Source organism: Diadema antillarum, unplaced genomic scaffold, assembly GCF_040938485.1.
Source record: "Diadema antillarum isolate AM-2024a unplaced genomic scaffold, OU_Dant_1.0 seq00001391_RagTag, whole genome shotgun sequence".
In the NCBI taxonomy this organism is placed as follows: Eukaryota; Metazoa; Echinodermata; class Echinoidea; order Diadematoida; family Diadematidae; genus Diadema; species Diadema antillarum.
The window spans coordinates 684,858-698,447 of NW_027272146.1; the positions used below are offsets into that span (position 1 = coordinate 684,858).

At 40.0% G+C, this 13,590-nt stretch overlaps 1 protein-coding gene across 1 annotated transcript in view; it reads right to left on the bottom strand.

Annotated features, from left to right (window-relative positions):
• Positions 1–13,590, bottom strand: part of LOC139708945 (uncharacterized) — a 206,720-nt gene that overhangs the window by 134,597 nt on the left and 58,533 nt on the right. The window contains exons 8-9 of the mRNA XM_071620914.1: positions 12,870–12,984; positions 5,380–5,904 (exon numbers count right to left, since the gene is read on the bottom strand). Of these exons, the coding sequence (XP_071477015.1) occupies positions 5,380–5,904; positions 12,870–12,984 (640 nt within the window). The remainder of the gene's footprint in view (positions 1–5,379; positions 5,905–12,869; positions 12,985–13,590) is intronic.

Here is a 13,590-nt window from a genome sequence, read left to right on the forward strand (position 1 = left end):
AGCAGTGCTCTCTTTTCCTTTCAAAGAAATTTTGTGTTCTTCCTCTTCTTTCTAACCTTTGTCCAATTTATGCTGCATCACACCCATTCAATAGTCCCTCGGCACTACAGAATGTATTTACTTAGATTTTGTATGAAACCATGAGACCTTTTAGCAAGAAAATATACACTACACGGACAGAATTCAGTATGATTTTTAACATTTGAGAATGAGTATCTTATTCTATATAGCAAACCTAAGTTATCAGCACAGTCTCCATGTAGTTCTTGTACATGAGAAGAGGTATATAAAAAGAAGGGAGGAGACTTCCAGCAAAAGTAGTCTTGTCTGGCATGTACCCTGATGTTAGGGCTCATTGTCAGAGGCATCCAGCTATGCTGAGTCATGTCAGTGCATCATACATATATTTCAACTTTCACTCCTTTACTGCAAATCACTAACACTGTTAAGCTCAAGGATAAAGCCCTGAAGCTATTTCATGAACAGTTCACATACATATCGGCATGAAAGAAGGTTATGTCATTCTTTTCCACATTAGATGTGCGTGTAATTCCGTTACCATGTAATTCCGTTACCACAATTACAGCAGAACTAAAGAAGATATTTCACAAAATGTTTTGTGAGTTTTCAGGGAGTCACATGTATAGAAAAAATTTATAAGGGGAGAAGAAATCAGTGATTACTTTGTTCAGGAGAAAACTTTTTTCAATTTCATAGTAACGGAATTACGTCAATTTGTCAGTAGATTTTGAAACTTTCTCCAAAAAATATCATAATGAGAGTGGCTGAATGCTTCATAAAATGTGATTGTTGAAGCATAAGAAGAAAAATGTGGAAGTATGGATAAAGCAGAGAGATATTTAAGTTGTTTCATTTTAAATTTTCATTTGATATTGTACAATTTTAGATAACTACAATAAATAGTCTTCCAACTTTAAAAGTGTGTACAACAAAAATGAGGAAAGTTATTGAAAAAGGGTTTTTTGTTTCCGTAAATACAACAATCCGTCTGTATGGGAAACTTAAATTTATGAGCATTTACTTTACTTTGAATTTTGCTGTTTTTGCCCTTCCCATACGGAATTGCCCTTCTTCAAATCAATATGCATTACCCAACAGAACTTCAAAGCATAAAATATATCATTTATTTTGATGATTTTATTTTTTTTAAACCCTATTGTAAACACTTTTCCATCTATACACATGTATGTTGCCACAGTCATTTGTAGAATTACAATTTGTTTTTTATATTCCACATGCAAATACTCAGGTTTTGATAGTCTAGCATCCTATTGTCACAGTGTGATCTTTTTAAGAGAAGTATCAATAACACTAGTTGTTAAACCAAACAGCTACAAAAAATAGGAATACCAAAAGACCAATCTGCTACTGCTGTGCTAATCTTTCTCACCATGAGTTATTAGTAATTACAAGAGTAGGTTTTTCATTCAAAAAGGGCACTGTTTTTAAAGTGTGTGCTCAATGGCCCATCTTGCAACAACAATCATGAGGTGTTTTCTTATTCTTGGTAGAGGTCCATCTGATTGGTAAATCCCTAGGCAACTGGAATCAAATTTTCTTAGTTCACAATCAGAGTTTGATTTTGCCTTAGTGAGCTTTCACCTACTGTTATTCTGCAGGCTTCATCAGACTTGCATATATCATCATGGAGTTTATAGCTGGAAGTACATGTATTCCTAATTGAGGATTGTGCTTCCCATCTTATGACGTGAATGGGGTCTCTCAATCTCTTACAGGGTACAGGGTGCCTTCTGTAAGTGGAATTCCTAGAAAACAACAAATCAAGTTCGTACCCCCAACCGCCTGAAGATAGCTTTCTGAGCTTGCAACCACCACAACATGAAACTTGACTGTGGGTTTGGAACAGGACAGACTTCAGTTTGCAGTGCAGATGGGACTTCTACTTGAAACCAGAATGTCTCTTCTACCATTATTTAATTAATGGGAGAAATGCACAAATACAAAGGTTTGGTACACAAATGACAAAAATAAAAAGATTACACATCAAAAGAAGCTGGCACTGTCAAAGAAGCAACTACCTGCAAACCATTTTGCAAGGTGTGAATACAGCAGATGAAAATCAGTTTCATAATGCCAAATTTGAGGAATCTTCAGAGGCTTCAAACAGAAAGGTATTACTTCATAATGACGTCAGTGTAAAGAGGTGTATACTGTAAGCCGTAATTCATTTCTAAACATGACAAATGAACCTCCTTTTTCTCTATAAATTCCCAGAACTGATGATTACAATGACAATCATGATATAAGGAATGATCTCATCAATAACTCTACAAATAATGACTATCATCATTGTAACAATAATAACACAAGCAACACCAACAATAAAACTGATAATAAAGGTTCGAGAACATATGCAAATTCAGATTTATCAGAAAACATACACACTCCCTTATTCTGGATGGAAAAAAAAAAACATACTAGAGAACAGTTCACATCATATTTCATTTATTTGTTTGTTTGTTTCTGGGTTTTTTTTTTAGTGGTATAATTACTGTACATTCACACAATCACTATTCAGTGAGTTATGAGTAAGTGGGTGAGTCAAAAACAAGAAGTAATGTCAACACTCCTTCACTGCAATGATGAAGAAAATATCCAATCACATCACAATTGTTAGGATGGATGATTGCAGTTGATGGAACACTGCATCTTTTTAGTACAGCACACGCTCACACTATATTACAACATAAAATTGCTACTATCACCACAGTCTACCAGCTAGAAGTGCAGTCACTGACTTCCCGAAGAAGTTTCAGGGCAGGCAAACATTTTTCTGGTGCTCAAGTACACGCAACCCAACCCCTGACAGTGTTTGAATGCTTAGCAGGTGCACATTAACGCCCTTTCATGGAGGGAAGGTTGCAGATGGAGTATCCTGTTCAAGGACTCAAGGGCCGCTGCAGTCCTGAATCAAACAGTCCTTTACCTTCCTCCAGCAAGTGCAGAGAGAATTCAGCTGTACCTCAAACACTGTAACCAATCCCCCTCTGGGAGAATATGATACAAAACAAGAGACCCGCGGGTCTAGCGCTCACCTGAGTATCGCAAGTTCACCTTTCACGCAGTCACTAATCTAAATTATTTACAGCTCCACCAAAATTTGACCAGGCATTCTCAAGTAGAAGATGAAAATGTACAATAAAGGCCCAATTTTTTTAAGATTCCTTAATTTGGGGGGATTGGGGCCCCCTGGGGCCCTCTGGGTGGGGCATGGTGCCCATTTTGATAAATTGAGATCCTGACCCCCTAGGGATGCTACGTGCCAAGTTTGACAAAAATCCATCATGAGGTTTTCAGGAAGAAGATGAAAATGTACAATTCAGGCCCCCATTTGGACCCTTCCAACCACCCCCCCCCCCCCCCCCCACCCAAGAGGGGCACCCCTGGATCTCCTATGAACAAACTTGAAACTACAGTCATTAATGTACTCACTCATAGTATTATCTCAGCTCTATAACTTCTGATTCTAGAGAAGATTTATAAAGATTCCTTCATTTGGGGGGTTTGGGACCCCTGGGGGCCCCCTGGGTGGGGCATGGTGCCCATTTTAACAAATTGAGATCCTAACCCCCTAGGGATGCTACCTGCCAAGTTTGGTGAAAATGGGTCATGGGGTTCTCAAGACGACGATAAAAATGTACAATTTAGGCCCCATTAGGACCCCTCCTCACCCCCTCCCCTGGGTCCCAAGGGGGGCACCCCTGATTCTGCCATGAACAAACTTGAAACTACAGTCATCAATGTACTAACTCATAGTATTAACTAAGCACTATCACTTCTGGTTCTAGAGAAGAAGATTTTTGCAGAATCCTTAATTTTGGGGGGCTTGGGCCCCCTGAGGGCCCCCTGGGTGGGGCATGGTGCCCATTTTAACAAATTGAGTTCCTAACCCCCTAGGGATGCTACCTGCCAAGTTTGGTGAAAATGGGTCATGGGGTTCTCAAGAAGAAGATGAAAATGTACAATTTAGGCCCCATTAGAACCCTTCCCCACCCCCCTCCCCTGGGTCCCAAGGGGGGCACCCCTGATTCTGCCATGAACAAACTTGAAACTACAGTCATCAATGTACTAACTCATAGTATTAACTTAGCTCTATCACTTCTGGTTCTAGAGAAGAAGATTTTTACAGATTCCTTAATTTTGGGGGGTTTGGGCCCCCCTGGGGGCCCCCTGGGCGGGGCATGGTGCCCATTTTAACAAATTGAGTTCCTAACCCCCTAGGGATGCTACCTGCCAAGTTTGATGAAAATCGGTCTTGGGGTTTTCAAGAAGAAGATGAAAATGTAAAAAGTTTACGCACGACGCACGACGGACGACGCACGACGGACGACGGACGACGGACGACGGACGACGCACGACGGACGCCGGACGAAGGGCGATCGCAATAGCTCACTTGAGCCTTTGGCTCAGGTGAGCTAAAAAAACTGAAAGAGCCCTCTTGTGTCAGTTGAAAGCCACTTTCCAACAAACTTGCCGAGTACCTTCTCCCTTTCATCCATGCATTCACTCACTCATTCGCCTAATTCCCAATTCACAGATCTAACATCAATACATCATCCATTCATCAAATGAGTCATCTAGTCATTCACTCACTCATTCATTCATTTCACTCTTTTGCAAGATCTGACATCAACAAATCATTTATTCATTCACTCACTCTTTTACAAGATCTAAGATCGATAAATCGTTCATTCAATTCACTATGATCCCTCACCCACTCACTCAGCTCATTTCACTATCACCTGACCTATTATCAATAGAAGCATCCACTTGAATGATAAAATGATAGAATATCATTTTTTTTATTACTAAATGACAGAACAGTTTCTAGTTCGCATTTAACTTCATGAAGCTCAACAGGGAAAGCCTGACACTTTGTTTTCTTGTGTTTTGTTTGTTTATTTTGTTTCTCCATTATCACTTGTATTGTTTTGCAAATGACGAATAAATAATAATAATAATAATAATAATAGTGAACGTATGACATAAACAACCCAGTTCTATATTAAAGGACATACAAATAATGACTCTCTATACTCAAACAAATAACTGTCAAATCTACATGTTTCAATGATCATTACAAGGGGAAAGCTGACAAATTTGAAAAATGCTAGCAATATCCAACGGCACAGTCATGAACAAATACACAGCACAAACACTGTGTACACCTTCCCCTCTCCCATTCATAACTCCTCAAACATTTCAATTTCATGGTACAGCAATGCTCACAATTTGCCACCCATGAAATAATTCCCAGACAAGGTGTATTGTGCATGTAAGTTTTCTGGATGGGACTTTGAGCTTACACGTATGAAGAATATGAGGAATCGTTCTCACCTTTTGAAAGAGGCAGTGCAGGTCCTCTGGAGAGAGCAGCACAGTGGACCGATCAACCAGGGAGATGTTTCCCATGCCCTGGACGCTGTTCAGCGAGGCCAGGCTGGACGTGCTTGACCCGGTCAGCGACCGGTTGCCCGTCACCTTGTGGATGTAGCTCCCGGAGCCCATGTTCTTGAAGGAGCCCGGGAATGACTGGAGGGATAGCTTGTCCGACGACTCGGTGTGTGAGCCCATGATCAGAGGAGGGGCGCTCTGGATGCTGGCCCGCACTGCCGGGGAGGAGAAGGTACGGGAGATGTGGGCGTGGTGGTGGCTGCCACGGAAACGGCTGCCCAGGCTGCGCAGCGAGATGGTGTCCTCCTGCTGCTGGTAGAGGAGGGAGAGCTGGTCCGCCAGGGGGTGGCCCGACAGGCCCAGGAGGCGCAGCCGCTGCAGGAGCTTGGTGGCCTCCGACCGCATCAGTTTGTCCTGGATGAAGTCTTCTGGTATGTGCTCCACCCAGCGTCGCATCATCTGGAGGACCTGAAGCAAGAACATACATGTTCACTGTATAATATATGATGGATGAGATACCAGGATTGAATGGGGCAATTCACACATATTGGGAGAAATTAATTGCAATTGAAATCTTGAATGAAGACATAGTTGTAGAAGTTTCAAGAGGCAACATAATGCATGGCAATGTAATAATCAAAGTATGGCTTAACAGATATACGTATGGAAGATATAAGCTAGCATTCAGCAAGAATGGTCCAGCACTGGCTGTCGGGCAGAATTTTAGTAGTCTACTGGATACTATGTCTGTCTTGTAATCAGGAGATTGTTGGCTGGAGTCAAACCCGAGAATGTAGGCCCATGATTTTTTTTTTTATCATGGCTACTACTAAAATATTGAATATCAAAATGGTGTCTATTTTGGTCAACACAGGGCAATTTGCCAATCAGTTGCAGAATTCAGCAAGTTGTCTTCATGTGTGTTTGACATGGATCAACAAGGATTTATGTGTTCAGAATATATCTTATAGTACGGTACAAAGTCGAACTGTGAAGACATCTATATGGACCGTAAAATAAATTAGCTGAATGCTTGATGCCCATCCCACATGGATTAATCAATTAACTATTAGACACAAGCTCAAAAATAAGGTAATCATCTCCCATTTAAACCCCCATCTCCCCCCCCCAAAAAAAAAGGGGGAAAAATATGTACATAAATTAATAATTCTGTTTGCTTTGCTGCTTTCATTTGTGGTATTTTTGCCCATGAAAAGATATCTTATTGCATAATGAAAGTGCAATAATGCATTTTGTTCTTAAATTACATGTTTTCCTTCTTGATCTGTTCACTCAATTCATGATCATTATTGAATACAATATTTGAACTATGATTGACAAAAAAAAAATGTGTATTAAATGTGTATAACATCAAAATCAAATTGTCTCTAGCAGATTCAATGTGCAACTTTACATACGAGCCAAGAAAAACTTTTTCCCCATGAAACATAAATCAAATGTGAATAAGTCTAAACATATAGCCAGACATGAAGATCTGATGGCATCATGATTTACACAGAATCCCCTTTCATATGAATCTCTCTATCTCTCAGGATGTTAGGAGCAAACAAACCCTGACTGCCTGAAGCAAAAACCAATTTTAGTAAATCTGAAAAAAAAGTATATAAATACATTATAACCTGAAGAGTCTTTTGGCATAAATAATCTGTTATAGATATTCATTGAACTGAGCTATGCCCGGAAATGATACATACGTACTGTACACTGCCTTGGATGTGATCAATACTTTCACCCAATCCAGGTGGCAACCTTATCCTAAGAACACTAATCCATCCTTTCCTGTTTACTAGTCACCCTGGCTTTTATTCTAAGATACAATAATCTGTATGCACACACACACACACACACCAAACATCCTGTCTTCAATATCATTAAATCATTGAACAGCAATAGATCGAGGTAACGGCTGTCTGACAGATTTTTTCTGTGATGTTCCATATTTAGCTTCTGTCGCTACACAGATTCATGAATGTAACATATAAATATCCCTTCAGGTTCTTGAGAAAATGATTGAAAAAAAAATGAAATGTATATTCTCCCCTGAAAGATCAAGCTCTTATGGTGAAATCCTGATAGAATTGCTTTGTTGATTATGAAACAAAACACCAACTGGGTTAACCCATTGAGGACAGACTGATTTTGCTACAACGCGCATTTCCCATTGACCCCTGCCCAAGTATACTCGGGACTCATCCTCAACGGGTTAAAAAAAAAGCTTTTGTTGCTTTATAAACAAAAAAAATCAACAAAAAAATGTGCACTTATGCATCTTTTATCAGATTGAGAGAAAACTTTGAAAGGAACCACACTGATATTAATCTCTGGTCCTTGCAGGTGGCTGCATCCAGTTTCATGTGAGTGAAACTAATAACTCTAGTATGGGGGGGGGGGGGGATTTTTCATCACAACTATAGTGCCCCATTGGCAGCATGTGTATGTGTGCTGGTAATGTTCTCTCTGGTCTTTGGTTTGATGCCATGGAGGCATACATGAGTAGATGTGCACTCCGAAAGCAAAGATCTGAGCATTTATCACTGGCAGTCTGTTTCATGCAATGGCAAATAAAACATTGAGACAGGAATTGTGAGAGGGTTAGTTTAGTTCTGGCAATTAAAAAATTGAGATTCTTTGGAAATTCAGCCAATCTTAACCCACTGACGGTTTGATTTTTCTACAACATGCATTTCCCATAGACACTTGCCCGAGTATACTCGGGACTCGTCCTCAACAGGTTAAGAGGCAGTTTGTTATTTGGGGTAGAAGCTTATATCTAGATGCTGGTGGTCTGAGTTGGTTTCTTAATTCTTTTCAAAGAATCCTAGAAGTGATATATGTTCTGCTACACGGTAGGCACATTTCTTGAAGAACAAAATAATAAAAACACACAATCTGTTCATAGATCAACTGTATTTCATATCTCTAGTAGATATGACTTGATTTTATCCTAAATACTAGGCAAAAAAAAGTGGGAGAAAAGGAAAAAAAAATCTGCATGTATTATGTACTAACATGCTGGATTTGTTTGTAACAAAAAAGTGTAGAATAGGACAAATGGGTATATCATCATGTCTAACAGAAAAGAAATACCTTTGCAATATAGAAGATATTATGGGGGCTACCATAGTTACCATTGTCACAGAAGAATCATTGTAATTATGTTGTAAACTCTTTATAAGGGACATCAGGATGACAGCGGCGCATCCCTGAAAACTTACATTTTTACATGTAAATTCATTCTTGCATTGCAGAATCTTACATTCCACCATTGCAGCCAATAAAGTTTGTAGCTCGAGCAAGGGCAAGAGTTCATCTCAGTATAGAACTCAAGTGACAAATATTACTAGTCCACATACACAACATTGTTAGATTTCAGCTTTTCTCTCATTATGTTGTATATTCCATCAACTCCACACATGTTTCATTTCAGAATTCTTATTCAGAAAAACATGACTATACAAATGATGCACAGGATAGAGTGCGTTAGTGGAGGCGTAGCGCACTCGAGGGTATTTACAATTGTGAAACATGCACTACATTGTAAATACCCGAGAGTGAGCTGCATCTCCACTAACGCCACGAAATAATCCTGTGCATCATTTGTTTTATAAAATGGGTCGAAAACTAACAGCATTTTTCACGTACCTTTGTGGGTCAATACCAGTCAGCTACATAGCACTCGCTCGAGAGAGTCGAGTCAAGCACGTCGCACTCGGAAATCCCGCACATGTAAGTACTGTCACGTACGCCACTAATATGCACACAAGAAAGGCCGGCCAGCAGTAGTAACAGCCCGAACTAGAAGTTGTTTACAGGATTGACAGCGCGTATAGTAGCGCGCGACGCACTTGTAACAACTGATTGAGTGCGCACTGGTACTGCAGTGCGATGGTACTGAAGTAATCAAAGCCCACGTGACTCATTTCAGCGCTTCCTATTGGCTACGTTCTTGAACCCATTTTATAAGCAACTTTAAAGGACAAGTTCACCTTCATAAAGATAAGGATTGAGAGAATGTAGCAATTGTAGTAGAACACATCATTGAAAGTTTGAGGAAAATCAGACAATCCGTTCAAAAGTTATGAATTTTTGAAGTTTTTGTGCAGTACCCGCTGGATGAGAAGACTACTGCAGTGTATGAATAACTTAGATGTCACATGCGTACAACAATATAAGGAAAATATAAAGAGAATTTCACAAAATTCCATCTTTTGAAAAAAAGTACACATTCCCCTTACTTGTTACCGACAAATGTTATGGGTAATATTATTCCCCCTGCCTTTAGAAAGAGGCAAGTCAAGTGCTCTTTTATTATGCGAAAAAAGTGAAAATATGTTGAATTTTCTTTTACATTTTCTTTATGCTGTTGTACGCATATGACTCACAAGCTGTAGTAGTCTCCTCATCCAGCGGTTCCAACACAAAAATTTTAAAAATTCATAACTTTTGCATCGATTGTCCAATTTTCCTCAAACTTTCACTGATGTGTTCTACTAATATTGTTGCATTTTCTCAATCCTTATGTTTATGAAGGTGAACTTGTCCTTTAATAGTCACCCTTTTATGTTTTTATAATACCCCAATGTGTGGGCTGGAAAAACTAATAGAAGAATAAGTTGAAGCTCAAGGGAATCTTTCGTCTTGAACAAACACTTTTGACAAAACATAGGATAAGGGAAAATTTCATGTCATTTATCATAATAAACCCTTGAATCTGACAAGCAAAAGCATCATTAGGTTTTAGCTTTTCTCATCATGTGGCCCTCAACAAGGTTTCATCACAGAATAAAGAAAAGCATGGCTCACTTTATTAATACCCAACTTTTTTAAAAAAAAATGCTCTACTGCGTGGGTTGGGAAAACTAGTTAAGAACATACAGTTGAAACTCAAGGGAGTCCTTCCTCTATTCTATAACAAACACTTAGATGACAAAATATGGGATGAGGGTGATTGTCATGTCATTCGTCATATATTATAGACCCTTGGATCTGACGAGCAAAAAATATTGTCAATATGCATGAATCTCATGCCTTTCTCTTTTTGGTAGATATCTACAGTCTGTATACATGTAAAAATAAACTTTGAGATCTTCCTCCAAAAGACGTAGAGAATTGAAGTAGTGAGAGTGGGGTGGGACAGGAATGAAAGAAAGTTTCCTTCCTCAAGATGATTTGGGGTTGTCTACTCGCTTAAATGCCACAAGACTTTGCTATTCCATATGAGTAAGTTGTGCATTATGCGTAGAAGACACCAAAAAAAATCCGGCTGTACCAATGAAGTATGCACATCATTAAGAATCTCCCTGCTTAAGTGTGCACTTCAATACGATGGGAGGGAATGGTATAAATATCGTATGCAACCCTAGGCAGAAGACTGCGTGGGCTTGTACGTGAGTGTCCTTTCAAGGATCCATAATGCTTGATGGTACATTCACGTAAGCAAAGCTATCTCAAGGAAAGAGGGGATTAGCCATTGATAGCTTGATTCTCTTGTCAGATTGGTGATTATTCTTTCTTTTTTCTCTCCCCCAACGTGGCATTAAAGTAGAGTAAGCTTACCCATAACTACTTATTGTCTTGGACCCTGTGGTGATTATTCTGTGCCATTTTGTATGCGTGTGTGCGTGTGCGTGTGTGTGTGTGTGTGTGTCTAATGCTTCTCCATTCTCTTGGATTTTCTGCCAAACGCTGCTACAGGCAGCTGTAACCATGGCCACCACAAAGAGTGATAGATTCTGATGGGAGATGCATCAATCCGCATTAACATCTGCTGCGTTTGAGGTCTCCTAAAACCAAATGTATTCACACCCTGCGTATTGTGTCACTTTGCGCACGAAGATTGCTTGTGCAGCGCCTAATCTACAACTGAGCGCTAGAAGGGCATTGACGGCACGGAAATGTCCGCGGCATCTACGCCCTTCTCGTCTATTCCAGCAGATGGTTTGTTAACATGTGAAGGATGTAACACATGTGCTAGCCTAAGGCTAAGGCACTACTTGTAAATGTGATGCAAACGGAGCTTCCGCAGACAGCCTTTGTACAGGAGATGGGACACATTGGATGACATGGTGGTATCTTATTGGGTGAAGCAGGGGAGAGAGGGGGAGGAGGGGATTACAGGGAGGGGGAAGGGGATTAACATGAAGGAATAAGATGGAGGTATGGGATGATGGAGAATAAAGATACAGCATACACTGGAACTAAAATCAATAGTGCATTGTATCACACAACTGCAACTGATGAATACAGCAAAAGTAGAGCAGAGAAAGGAACATTAGAAAGAGGAAAACATACTAAGACTTATAATTATTCTTCATAGCAATACCCCTGCTCAGTGGTGAGGGGGGGGGGGGGATTGTGTGTCATGGTGTCAACCCCCCAATTGTCATATTAATCTAAGACCTCAATGCATGTACACGCTTTCAGAAAAATTCTGTTTTTCAAAGCAATGTAACATTTTTACATTTTATGCCACATATGCACTGAGCAAAGATGGAGGTAGAGAAAATACAGAGCATTGCATGGATTTAAAGTTTATTACAAAGCAAAGATAATGTTTCTGGTTTAACTCGTTGAGGACGAGTCCCGAGTGTACTCGGGCAGGTGTCTATGGGAAATGCGTGTTGTAGCAAAATCAGTCCATCCTCAACGGGTTAAGAGTAGATCATTTTTATCAATGATGATAACATAAGCAATAGTGATGATGATGATTACTGTTATTAATATCTCAAAAGCATCACTAGTGTCATCAGTGCCTCTGTAATAATTTTTCCTATAATTACTATGTGTCATTCAATTCTAAAACTATTATCATCACGAACTGTAACAATGATAAAATGTATGTTCAAGACATGAAAAATGATGCACAGACATCTCAAAAGAATTGCTATGTTTCTTATTACTTTTATACATGCAAATGTATGCAAATCATTACAAACACATCATCACAAGAAAATATTTAAGGATTCATAAAGTTAAGAATTCCATATCTTCTCCTGATATTTTGGCCTTGACGTTGCTGTAATTTGTCGTGGGATTAGATTCTTGGAAAGTAAAGAAAGGGCAAAGATAATTTCACTTGAATAATTAAACAAATCAGATCTTTTAGTGTTGACTGTAAGATAGATATGGGTAACAGTGATCCAATTTCAGTAATTCATCTTACATAATTGGTCAAGCCACATAGCTCAGTTCTGTTTGATATACGAATGCTTTTACTGATTGTGTATGATGCAACTTGAACTTTTTGCCAACTTTTTTTTTTCTTGTCAGAGAAATGCATGAATATCATTTGAAGGTTTCAATTGATGCAAAGCACTAAAAATGAAAATACATGATGACAGTGGTACATGCATTCAAAAAGGGGTCAGACAGATGGCTGTGCGGGTCGTTTGTTGTGCCGTCACCATGGTTACCTTTTCCTGGAGGATCCTCTTGCCGTTGTTGGTGCTGCTCCCCGCCATGGTATTCATGGCAAACAGACCCCTTCGCTTTCCTCCGCTGGTGGCCAGCAGGATGTGCTGCAAAACTCTGCGTGTCGGAAATGGGCAAACAGATCAGTCATTGTGTTAAGCTGCAAGCACGTAAAAAAAAAAAAAAAATGAAAATCACATCACGCAACTAGACTGTTCCGAACCCCCCCCCCCCCACACACACACACATCCCTAACACCAACACCACCTCTGCCACCATTATGAAAAAGCTAACAAGTTACCGTTAGAAGTTCCAGGTTGATTGGTATTATTTGTGATGAAACACTTCTTTCTATAAAGGGGGTATGGTGCCTGTTAACTTAGACCCCGTTTACAGTGCGAGGCTCGGCCGCGGCTTGGCCGCGGCCGTGCCCAGCCCCGCTTCAGTGTAAACGCGCAAAAGGCCAAATGCGAGGCCAAAATTGGCCTCGCATTTGGCCTCGCTCTGGAGGTGGTCTCGGCCGCGGCCGAGCCGCGGCCAAGCCCGCCCTTTTCTTGGTGTAAACGCAAACTGGGCCAAATGCGCGGCCAATTGCGCGGCCAATTTTAGTCTGGCTTCCAAACCCTCTGCCTGTATCTTTCGCTATTCAGGATATTAACCCCCTCAACGTCGAAAACTAGTATAGTTTATGGTGGTTTTGTCCTGCAAAGGATTCTTTCCTTC